This window comes from Cyrtonyx montezumae, unplaced genomic scaffold (genome assembly GCF_038088225.1).
Source record: "Cyrtonyx montezumae isolate F1298 unplaced genomic scaffold, pur_monq_1.0 scaffold_13, whole genome shotgun sequence".
Classification (NCBI taxonomy): Eukaryota; Metazoa; Chordata; class Aves; order Galliformes; family Odontophoridae; genus Cyrtonyx; species Cyrtonyx montezumae.
This window is the reverse complement of record NW_027071859.1, coordinates 4,715,940-4,728,298: the sequence shown is the minus strand read 5'-3', so window position 1 is coordinate 4,728,298 and position 12,359 is coordinate 4,715,940. Positions and strand designations below refer to the sequence as shown.

The window sequence follows — 12,359 nt, the reverse complement described above, 5'->3', positions numbered from 1 at the left end:
ACATAGCCAGCAGCACGGCTACAGAAACTCCTACTCAGAGATCTAGCTTTGGGACTGATTTACCGGTGTGAATGAGATTTTTGATTACAAGAAAGGGGTGCCCGACAATCTGCATTATTCTTGGTAACAGAATATTCATCATTCGTTGTGCATCACACTTGAAATATATTCAAGCATGTGGAAAAAGCAAGGCCTTCTGGTCAGATCCTATTACTAACAGTGCTTCTGAAGCACCTGCAGATGATATATTCAATAGGTAATGGCAATTTCCAGAACAGGCCCCTGCACAAGTTGCCTCACAGGGCAAAAAGCATTTCATATCTTACACCTGCAAAGACTACTCTCCACATCCCATCAAAAAAGTTTTGATCTCACAAACTAAAAGAGTCTTCTGAGATCACACACCCCTAGTGGTTCACTGTCTCACAGGAGCAGGCAGGATTTAGCTAAAATCCCTTCTCAGTACCATCTTTTCCTCTCCCAGTTGCCTCTCATTTACTTCAGTCACAAATCTATTTGTTCCCAGCGGAGGAAATATTTCTTGATAGGTGAGATAACTGAAAGCATAAGTTATACTGTGTTTAATTAAATGTCTGGATGGCCCTCAAACTATGTATTTTGATGCATAAATGATGCTCCCAGAGTGTACTGCAGGGAATATTCTCTTTCAAGACAGGAACCTTACCTCTCTTTTCTTCACTAAGACATTAGCTCAAGACATTTCACTTAAAAATTGCCACTGACAGCACTGCCCAGTGCTGAGAGCTTCAACTTTCTCATATCAACTCCTTATTTCAAGATATTCTTTCTCCTGAAGCAGACATCATGGTGCCTGTTGCAGCTAAAGGGGTAGGAGTTGGGATGACTAAGCTGCCTCTGATAACAAGCTCTTAGTTTTTACAGACTTAGAAATAAACTGCTTGGACAAAGGGAATGTTTGTGGTTGCAGTCTGATAAGAGCAAACATCAATCCATGTGTACACCAGATCGCCTTCTGCGGGAGAAGAAGTACAGGCAAGCATAATTAAATCATATGCTGAAATAAATATCATGATAATTTTTGAGTTGAGGAAACACCATCATTCATTCCACCCCCATTCTCCTAAATTAATCTCAGAAAGAAGAGGATAAAAAAGGAATAATGACACAAAGCTCGGAAATAGTGCTCCTCAGAACAACAGCCACAGGAAACTCCATCCCTGAAACATACTCACTCTCAGCTCCTAGCAAACAGCAAGATTATGGTTTACTTACCTCAGCATGAGGAAAAGGAGGTTCTGGAAGATACACCTTTGTTTGTTTGTTATGACACAACCTTTACGAGAAAAGGAAAACAAGCAGGGTTAGAGAGCTGCCAACATCCTGCAGTATCTGCTGCCACCTACTGTTTAACTTTTCCTGAATAAAGCCATCTCCTGTCTGTGCCATCAGGAGCAAAGTCACTAATTTGCTTTGCTACTTCCTGTCTTTCTGTTTACAGGACCAGCACCTACTGGACATGACTCAGCCACAGCCAGATACCTTGGAGAAGGTGTAAGGCAGCTTCAAGTATTATGTGACTGGACTCACTCCAGTACAACCATATCTTTTTTCTAGTGAAGAACTCAGAACTAAATGCATCATCCCATAAGGATTCTAACGGGAGCTGAGCAGAGAAGTACCACCTCTCCTGACCTGCTGGCAATGCAGTCCAGGATAGTGTTGGTATTTTTTGCTAAGAAAAATTAAGTTAGCTCAGCAAGATTAAGTTGGAAAAATCTATTTCCCTTATATAGAGAGACCATGGTATCATCTTGGGAGTACTGGATGAAACTCGCAAGCAAGCATGTTTAGAAGTCACTCAAGTTGTGCATTTCATTTAATCACTAGTGCAAGTACTAAAAAGCACATACTATTGTGAGTTTACATGTTCAACAGGAAACAAGGCTTTCCTACTTATAGAAAATCTACCTACATGAGCACATACAGCCTTGTAAACATTCACAATTCTAATGAAGTATAAATTAGAACCTGTAGACATAACCTACATGTATCTATTCCCCATAGCTGAATGTGTGAACTGAGCCTGATCAAGCAGCCCTTTAGCACCTACCACTCAGCAAAGATCTGGGAGAACTCGAGTGAGCTGTTGGCAACCGGTGAGATGAAATAGAAAGGAACGTTGGAGAGTCCAGCAGAGTCAATATACTGATACAGGCACTCCAGCAGATCATATATTACTCCAGAGGGGTAACAAGGAACCAACACGTTTCCTCCATTCCGGACTGTCATAGCTAAGGGAGAGAGAAAAAAGGACTAACAAGGTTCAAATTTAAACTTCAAGTAAAAGGTATGTAAAAATACCTTTAGCATAAGACTAGGAAAAAAAACCCAAACATACTACTGTACAAATTAGCAGAACACGTTATGCATACAAACTGGGGGAACAAATATTTATTTACTGCCTTCTCCAGGTTTAGCAGAGTGAACAATTATAATACTCCATTATCTGGGGGGCACATAACAAACAGAGCAGAAGTAAAACTCCTGACACGAGAGGGCAGTCTTGCACTGGCACAAGAAGTTAAATGCCCAGCGTGACACAAAACACCCCACCACCAAAATAAACTATGTTTAATGTTCTATTCATTACCTGTGCACCAGATGTAAATGACAACAGCTCACAGGCCTCAGCTGAAAGCACTATGTATGGTAAACTGCTCCATGCTCAGTTTTCACTGAATGGCTGAAGGTACAGGTATTTCAAACAGCCCTCAGGGTGAGAAGTAGGTGAGGGGAGTGCTTCACCTTTTAGGAAGTTCTCAGTATTTTTCAACATAACAAGAACAATTTGAAACCCCAATAAACTGTAGACAGCATCAGACAAGAAAAAAAAAGATGAGGAAATGAAAATCTCTGTAATCGAGATTTATCTGGGTATAAATGCAAGCATAGAGCAAATATTTTGGGTTTTAGCAAAATGAATAACAAAAGTGCTGCACCTTATGGGAAAGAGGAAATACTTTGTCCAGCAATAGCTGCCTCACTAAGATTTCATCTGTGGTCATGGGGTATAACCATCTACTGCTGCTAATTGCATTGCAGCAGCAGGAACATTATGCGTCAAGGCATTACACAAAAAGCTGTGAAAGAGCCTGAAAATGCACATATTAAATCTCACCGTAATCACTTCCTTGATTTCAGTTATTGACAGGCTTTGATGGGGCATGGATCTAGCACATTAAGGGTCTTTTTGCACCACCTACATGTTCAAATAAGATTTTATGGCTGAATGTCTAAAGGTTTTATGGAGTCTAGGGAAACGCACAGACTCCGTAGTGAGATTTTTTACAAGCATTTTAGGTGCTTAACTTCTTTTAGGAGCCAATGCCTATTACACACTGCTCTCAACAACAGAGGCCAAAGACATCTCCTGTATCAGAGCTGTATTATTAAACATTATCTGCAGCATAGTGTGTTTGTTGTTCAGGTCTTCTCCAAGCTATACACAAACTCTACCACCAAAATAACTGTGAATATGAAAAGCAATGCTTTACATTTCCCTAGAACCAGGGAAGTTACAAAACATCCCAGCAGTGTGTTACATTATCCCTCTTACATGGGCAAGTTTAAACGATCCCATCTATAAACAGGATGTGAAGAGAGGAATGAGGAGATTAAGAACGATATTTTCAAAGCCATCTGGGGTCTGAAAGTTAAGCCTCTGGCTCCAGAAGCAGAATTTACATTGCTTCATTACACACCCAAAAATTCCATAAAGAGGGAAGATAAGTACCAATATCCACAGTAGCAAGAATGCAGCATGGGCAGAGAGGAGATGCAGTGTGCAGGGTGCAAAAGTGATCAGTAGGAAATGCTAAGGAAAGGTGTACGTTTGTACTTCTGCCCTGAACGAGGACACTGCCTCTAACAACAAGATACGTGTCTCCTGACAAGGCACTGCACAGCTGCCCAAAGAAGCTGTGGATGCCCCGTCCCTGGAGGTGCTCAAGGCCAGGCTGCATGGGCAGCCTCATTTTGCGGAGGGGTAACCAGCTCAAAACAGGGGGATCGGAGATCAATGTTCTTTAAGGTCCCTTCCAACCTAAGTGATTCAATGAGGGTCCTTGGAAAAGGTTCATTCTTTCACTCAGACATCAGTTAAGACAAATCTTGAATTCCCCAATTTCAAGAGGCAGTAGGAAAATTTCATCTAATAATGTGCTGGTTAAAGAATTTGTGCAGGCAATGAAAAATGTGGGTTTCATTATTAAGCCTCAGAGTCTGAACTCGCAGCTCTCCCTTCCCTGCAGCCATTGGTTTGCTATGGGAACCTCATTTTTTTTTCTGCTGAAAACCATTCAAGATTCCTGGGGCCAAAGAGAAAATAATAGAGGGTAAGGCCTTAGAGCAGATGCCAACTTGAACTTCAATTCCCAGGAAAACTACAGAGCTGGTTAGCATTTTACACTAAATAAAATCACAATCCAGGGACTGAAATACTCTTCCATCCGCAGATCAGCCTTCCAAACCAGGCTTGATGGCCCTTTGAATCTCACATTCCTGGCCACACAGCAATGTGCCTTTGAAACTGGCCTGTTGAATGCTCCTTGTCCTCAGGACAGGGAAAGACAGCAACACATCTCTCTCACTCCTGGCAAGATGTGTCAATCTGTTGACTTAATACAGCAGTCAGTTCCTTGGTGCAAGTTTATTCATCTCCACTCACCGCAGACAGTGGGCACTAATTCTTGAGGGTGTTCTTTGTGGTTATGTAAAGAGAGAAGGACTACCTCCCAGCTTCTCCAAAACAGAGATGAACACCTGTACAAGCATATTGCTTCCCATGCAAGTAGCAGGGCCGATCTGGCTCTACAGTTGTCAGTAAGAGGATGTGTATGTCTGATAGCTGTTTAAAGCCCAATTTATCTCTGTGACTGATGGATGCAGTCTCTTGAAAGAAGTTGAATAATAATCTCGGCATTTCAAATTTAGTCTCCTTCAGTAGCTCCATAACAAGTTGTTCAATTTACAGCTCACAATGAGATACTTGCTTTTCAAACAGCTGCCACTGCAAGGTCAAATTGGCACCTAAAAAGCAAACTGTGCTCTTTTATGCTTTCTATAAACATGCGCACACAGAAAGGCATGACCGCACACGCACGCAAAATATCCCAAAACTGTCCTCGCAGATAGTCTAGTAATTTTGCTGATGATGCCCAAAGCAATGTAAAAATACAACCACTTCTCTCAAGCTGCAGAGCTGGGGCTAAACTTGGAGACAAGACAAAACGCATTTCAGTGCAGCACACATGAGCTGGAGAGCAGATCACGCACGTGACTTTGTAACAAAGGGGATCAGCACCTACAACTCTGCGTGCTGGGATGAAAACTGAGACCAAGGCAAAACTTTCACACTTCATTTCTGCACTTAGCAACACTTACTCACAAAGTGACATTACTGATGATACACATTTTTGGTAAATTTCCAATGACTGCCTTCTTACCAAGCGTATTTTGAGCTTCTTGTGAAGTCCCCCAAACATTTTGGGAATGAGAAAACATGAAAACTGTGGTGCTCAGCTTGCCAACACTGCTGCTTTTCACAGGAACCTATTGGTTACTACTACCGCTACTGTGGTTTTTATACTTCTTCAGTAGTTGGACTAGGCGATCTGAGAGAACTTTTCTAATCTTAATGATTCTATTCTTCACTCGTTTACAAGAAAATTGATCTGCCTTCTCTTGATATTAGGGTAGATGTGTTAGTAGAACTGGTAAGAGACCACTTCATCACAGCATTCTTCATAGAGTTACTTGATGTCATCTACCTGGATTTCTGCAAGGGCTCTGACGTGGTCCCCCTCAACATCCTTATCTCTAAATTGGAGAGAGACGGATTTGAAAAGCGGACTACTCAGTGGATAAGGAATTGGTTGGTAGGTCATAGGATTATGGTCAACAGCTCTACGTACCAAGCAGTGACTCCTAGGGATCTGTCTGGGAACTGGTACTCTTTAACGTCATCAGTAACAGATGTTGGGACTGAGTGCACCCTCAGCAAGTTTACTGATGACACCAAGCCAAGCAGCGCAGTTGATACAGCAGATGGAATGGATGCCACCCAGAGAGACCTTGATAAAATCAAGAGGTGGGTGCTTGTGAACTTGACAAGGTTCAACAGAGCAAAATGCAAAGTTCTGCACTTGGGTTGAGGTAATCTTGATATGTATACAGACTGGGAGAACTCCTTGAGAGCAGTCCTGCTGAGAAGGACTTAGGGGTCCTGGTGGATGAAAAACTTATCACGAGCCAGCACTGTGTGTCTGCAGCCCAGAAGGCCAATGGTATCCTGAGCTTCATCAGAATAAGGGTGGCCAGCAGGGACAAAGAGGTGATTATTCCTCTCTACTCTATCTTCATGAGGCTCCTGCTGGAGTACTGCATTCAGTCTGGGGTACCCATTGCAGGAAAGATATGGAGCTTTTGGAGGGAGTCCTGAGGAGGGCCACAAGGATTATCAAAGGCCTGCTATGAAGACAGGCTGAAAAAACTAGGCTTGTTTAGCCTGGAAAAGAGAAGGCTGTGGGGAGACCTCATTGTGGGCTTCCAATATTTAAGGGAAGTTTACAAATATGAGGGAAACCAACTTTTTACAAGAGTAAATAATGACAGGACAAGGGGGAATGTTTTTAAACTAAAGGAGAGGAGATTTAGATTATATGTTGAGGGAAGTTCTTTACTGAGAGAGTAATGAGGTACTGGAAGAGTTTTGCCCAGGGACTGTGGATGTCCCATCCCTGGAGGTGTTCAAAGCCAGGTTGGATGGGCCCCTCAGCAACCTGACCTAGCAGCTGGCAACCCTGCCTGTGGCACTGGGGGGTGTAACCAGATGACCCTTGAGGTCCCTTCCAACCCAAGCCATTCCATGACCATGGTTCTATGTCCTCTTCAGGTCAGTGCATCTTCTTTACAAGTACTACACAAATTCTGCATTCTTAAACATGGAAGGAAGATAGCTAAAATCATTTAATTGTTTTCTAATTTCTCTGCATTTCTCTCCTTCAAGATACAATTTGGCTTGAAGATATTCTGCAAAATCCTCAAAATAGTTCAGAATGTTTCTGTAAACCAGAACAACTTGTGCAGATAAACACCCACCTGTATCTACATATGTAACACATTTATTTATATGCATTCATCTTTTGGATTTTGCTTTGGCCCAAAATACAGCTTTAATATTTTAAAAGCATTTTAATTAACAACAGCCTCATTGTTGTTTACTTAGCAAACAGCTGCTGCAGTTTAAGGCACTAGTGACCACCAAGCTGCTTGCTAAAACACATGATTTGGTGGATATCTTGCAGAAGAGTTGGCAGCAGGGCAACCATACCTCAGCCTCTCCAGAGGCTCCATCACTCAGACTCTCCTTGGTGGTTCAAGATGATAGAATTGATCACGTTACCACCTGACAGGGGGACAGTAGCCCCCATAAAGGTCCAGAGAAGGGCAGCACATCTGCATGTAGCACAAGGTCACCAAAGCCTATCTGCCACAGCTTGTAATAAAATTAACAAAGCTTATAAACAATGAAAACACAGCCTCTTATGCACACACAATATATAAATATAGGCATCGCTTAGGAAAGGAAGTTGCAGGTGTTACGAATTTACAGAGTTTCAAGGGGAGGTGGAACAAGTTCCTGGAAGTTAAACCCACTGTGTGTTACCAACTACACAAAAAGCCATGTCTGATTGAGGAAACTCCCGAAACAAAAATAGTTCAAGGCTACAAGACTGTGAGGGCAAAGTGTCATATAATCTCATCCTAGACTTCTACTACTCTCTGGGAATCTCCTTACAGACCCTGCTGGAGCCAGGATGTTGACAGATGGGATCTTTGGTATAACACAAATTATTACCTCTATAAAATGCCAAAGTGCACCCCAGTAATAAGTATTTATATTACAAGTAACCATCCTGACCCCATAATTCCTTTTTTCGCATAAACAAAACCCCACTTAATTTTACCTTGCACTTCTCACATTAGGACCTATGACTTCTGTTAGAACTGAAAGATATCCTAATTAGGGAGATTTGATTTTGATTTGGAGAAGGCATCTGATGGGGAATCCACCATATCCCTTTTAATATTTCCCTTCCACTACCATGGCAGTCCCATACTGAGACTCTGAAATATTACGCAGATATTGAGCATCTGTGAATATGGAAAAAAGATTTTAAAATAGAAAAAAGCAAAGTGTTATGTTTTTTTCTTCTCCAAGGGTACATTTAATTTTTAGAAGTAAGACTAAGAACTACTTACACTTCAGTTCCATTCTCATCTTTATTCTGCAACCTTGGGTAAGCCATATAAATGCCGTAGCTCAAATTTCTCTCAGCTGTGCAATGGGGACCAGAACACTTACTTGTAGTGAAGATCCCCTGATTTAGACTTCTAACGCCTTTAAGTAATCTTTTTAATAGTTCTCCTGTAGTGAGCATTTTAGCTCTCTTGAGGAAGGCAACACATGGCAAGGCATGAGAAAGTGGCCTGATGACAGAAGGGTGAGAGCACAGAAAAACTGAGGTGGGGGAAGGGGAGAAGGGAGAAAAGGAGAGAACTGTACTGGATGTGACATTCTGAACAGGCTGGAAAATGCTGCCATTCACACTGATATCACAGCTTTGCAATTATCAGCTTTTCCAGCTGTGAAAGCGTCTGATTAGGTTTTGTATTTCTGGGGTCTATAAATATATCTTGATATATTTTTTTAAGCAGAGATTGTGCTATTTGCTTTTGATATATTTAAAAATCAGGTGTGAGAAGCAGATGTGCTTGTTTTCAGAACTGAATGTCATAAAAAAACATGCAAAGATTTTATACTGTCTGATACAGAGGAAGGAAATAGCAATATTTCAGATGGGAACAATCTTCAGTACCTTTGCAACACGCAGTCCATTGGCAGCTAAGTGACATACTTAGGAAACCAGGAGCAGCAAATGATTAAATCTTGTAATACCTGCTCCATTCCAAAACATTTTAGGTACAACTTGTGTCTCCCTAAGCACTTACTGTATTAATGACATCAGGAGCACATCGTAAAATCTAAACAGCTAGTTTTATGCCAGAAGATATGGCTGGACAACTTACTCAATTCCAGGAATCTCTGAATTACTTCCCACCCAAAGCAATGAGTAAGATGATAAAATACGCATCAGACTTCTTTCAAGGACCTACCCAAGTTGCTGCAGAACTCTCCAACCATGCCATCTGGGTTAGCAGTAGGGATCTGTGTGAGACCCGTCAGGATGAGGACATCACTGTTTTTAAGAGAGGCCTGGTCCATGGGCTGAAAGAGAGTACAGTGAAATAAAGCAAATAACATGAGAGTCATAACATAGGTTTCTCTGCTTTGCATCAGGAATACTGAAGTACATAACAGATACAGTGATCAAGAAGGAGAATACACTGTACATTTTAAACCAGTAATCCCTTTATCTGTGAAGTTAATAAAAACACAACTGTTCACCTGCATATTTACAGCACAAAACAAGCAATGGAACTGTAACTGGATTCAAAGTGGTATTCTCTGTAGACTAATCATTTCATGGCCTTACGACTTGAACAACTGAAAAGACAATCATCTGTTGAGGATGTGGCACTGCAGTTCAGGAAGGGTTTCATTCCTGTGTTCGTATCTTGGCTGCACTAGCTTCCAGGCAGCTTCCTTTTGCAAATCTCTTTGTCAGTTTTGATTTCTAGTGCTCACTGTCTTGTTGGGTGCAGCTACATTTTCCCCAACAATTCAGTGGATTCCCTTTTGAAAGAAGTGAGATCAGCAAAGGACTTTGGGCTTTGCACAGGGTCCTCCCCTGACTTGTGAAGCCTGCTTTTCTACTCACATTATGACAATCATGACTTTCAAATGCTTATTTAAGACTGTTTGTGAAAGCCTTGTCAGAAGTTGGCTCTGGTGAAATGGGCAATAGCTGTTATTGGTAGAAATATTTCATTGGTTTAGATTCCTTAATATTGATAAATTCTATTAAATAAATATTTACTGATATATCTTCACTTTTTACCGTAGCTATAAAATCAGGCCAAACATACAATTATTTTCTTAAAAGTCAGTAGAAAACATGACTTGCCTTATCACCCCCTCACTTAAATTACACTAATGCTGCAGCTTTATCCTGTATTTCTTTCTGAAGACTGTACTAGGGGCTAAACCATATCACAGTGAAATCTGCATCTTCAGAGAACTACGGCCACTGGATTAAAGTGGAACGTAAAATGTACACCCACTTTTCTACTAGAAAACACATGCTAAAAATTCAGAAACCATACCTGATACTATATATTTATATATATATATACACACACACACACTATATATATATATATATAGTATATTTATATCCTTGATACTCATCATTCAGCATAATTCAATCCTGAAGAGACAAAGTCCACTTGCAGAGGAAGTATAGCTATGGGGAAAAGTTAAATTTTAGCCTCATTGCGGGCTGGGGTACATCTCCCACAGCTACTATTCAAACAAAGGAAGGCAACTGCAGCCACCCACATGTATTTTATGTTTATGTTTACTTATTCTTTATAGACTCTCTTTCGTCTCACCAACCAGGGTGGATTTCTACCCTTCTACCAGAAGAGACTGATGAAAATACCTCCTCTGCTGAACTCAGAAGATCACTGCACAGTTAGTTGCCTTGCTCATTGTCCCTCAACACCATCCTTAATTAGTTGAGAAAGATCTTGCTCTCATGAACATGCAGGGGAATTTCACACCAATTTCAATTGAAGTTTACAATGTGCACCACCTCGCTGGACCAGACCAACTACATTAAATTTATCACAATCTTTGACACTGCATAGCGTGTCCATGAAAATGAAATGCCAATAATGCAATAAAAAATAATATTGAATCTGCTTGTGATAATGTACATAACGATTATGCTGTATTAGATACACATAATTTCAGCTGCTATTGCACTGAGAGGGCTTGCATTGATTTTTGTGGGTTAATGTAAAGAATATGCCTTAAAAGGCTTTTAGTGACATGTCTGAACCTGTGCTGTCAACTCCTCCACTTCGGTGCCAACAGGCAATGGTGTCAATTCCAGCCTCAGCAGATGGTGAAACAACGTTTTCAACAGAGACCATTTACCAGAACACAGAAGTAAACGGAACAATTAATGGTGTCAGAACAAACTTTCAGATGTAACATAGATTATATATACAATCTACAGAGTTATATGTAACTTAGAACTTTAAGGAAACTATAAGCTGTAATTTATACCAAAAAAGCAGTCCAGCTCCCTTCCCATGGCATGTAATTCCTACTTGTGCTGCTACCTCCAACATGACAGCACTAAAATCCCAGAGCTGGCAGGAGGGAGGACCACAGGGGAAAGATGGCAGGTTCCTAGGCTGTTTCCTTCAGGTGAGATTAACCTCATCTGCATAGTGAGAAAAGGAGGTGATTTCCAGGATACTACTGCATATACTAGACTAGATGTAAAGAGGAAGAAGCAATGTTCCATTAGTGTGCCCAAATAAGCTGTCTTCTCATCCCAAACAAAATACTGAAGAAAGCCTGGTCATGTTATTTTTTTTTTAACCATAACTATGGAGGGAGTTCCAGATAACTGGAAAAGTACTAAGACTTCAATGTTACTCAAAAAGTCCTAAAGATATCTTTCTAAAAGTTTTTATATAAGCAAGCTGATTAACAGGGTAACTTATTTATTAAAAAAAAAAAAAAAGAAACAGTGACCACAAAACTCAGTGACTGTATTCATACACTGCAGTTCCACTGTGAGTGCTCACTATGACTCTATGGAGGGCAGACAAACAACTTTTCATTTTGATGAAAAATTGCTGGATTGTTGAACACAATGTGGGCTTTGTGCCAAGGATATAGTGATCACTATTTAATATCTGTCAAACACATCGAATAGATGACGAGCTAGTTGGCAGTCTCAAAAACTACTAGCCATTATAGAATTACTATGTTGTAGGAGCTCATAGTGGTGTTAATGGGGATTAATATTAGGTCAAAATCTATCCTTTAACAGCTATCTGGAAGAAAATATATAACAATGATACCTGATACGCAAATGATCATAGAATCAAAAAATATTTAGTTGGAGGGAACCCTTGTTGTCTTATGGCAATAGATCCTGCTAAAGAGCCTGTTCCCCTCCTTCTTATAGCCCCCCTTGAGATACTCCTTGGAGCCTTCCCCAGGCTGAACAGCATCTGCTCTTTCAGCCTGTTCTTGTAGGAGAGGCATTCCATTCCTGCAATCACTTTTAGAGGCACTCCTCTGGATGTCCTCCAACAGCTCCATGTCTCTC

The 12,359-nt window shown here is 40.9% G+C and overlaps 1 protein-coding gene across 3 annotated transcripts in view; it reads right to left on the bottom strand.

Annotated features, from left to right (window-relative positions):
• INTS9 (integrator complex subunit 9) overlaps positions 1-12,359 on the bottom strand; it is a 66,496-nt gene that overhangs the window by 29,248 nt on the left and 24,889 nt on the right. For all 3 annotated transcript variants that reach the window (XM_065730468.1, XM_065730470.1, XM_065730469.1), the window contains exons 9-11: positions 9,220-9,331; positions 2,093-2,273; positions 1,255-1,315 (exon numbers count right to left, since the gene is read on the bottom strand). In XM_065730468.1, the coding sequence (XP_065586540.1) occupies positions 1,255-1,315; positions 2,093-2,273; positions 9,220-9,331 (354 nt within the window). The remainder of the gene's footprint in view (positions 1-1,254; positions 1,316-2,092; positions 2,274-9,219; positions 9,332-12,359) is intronic.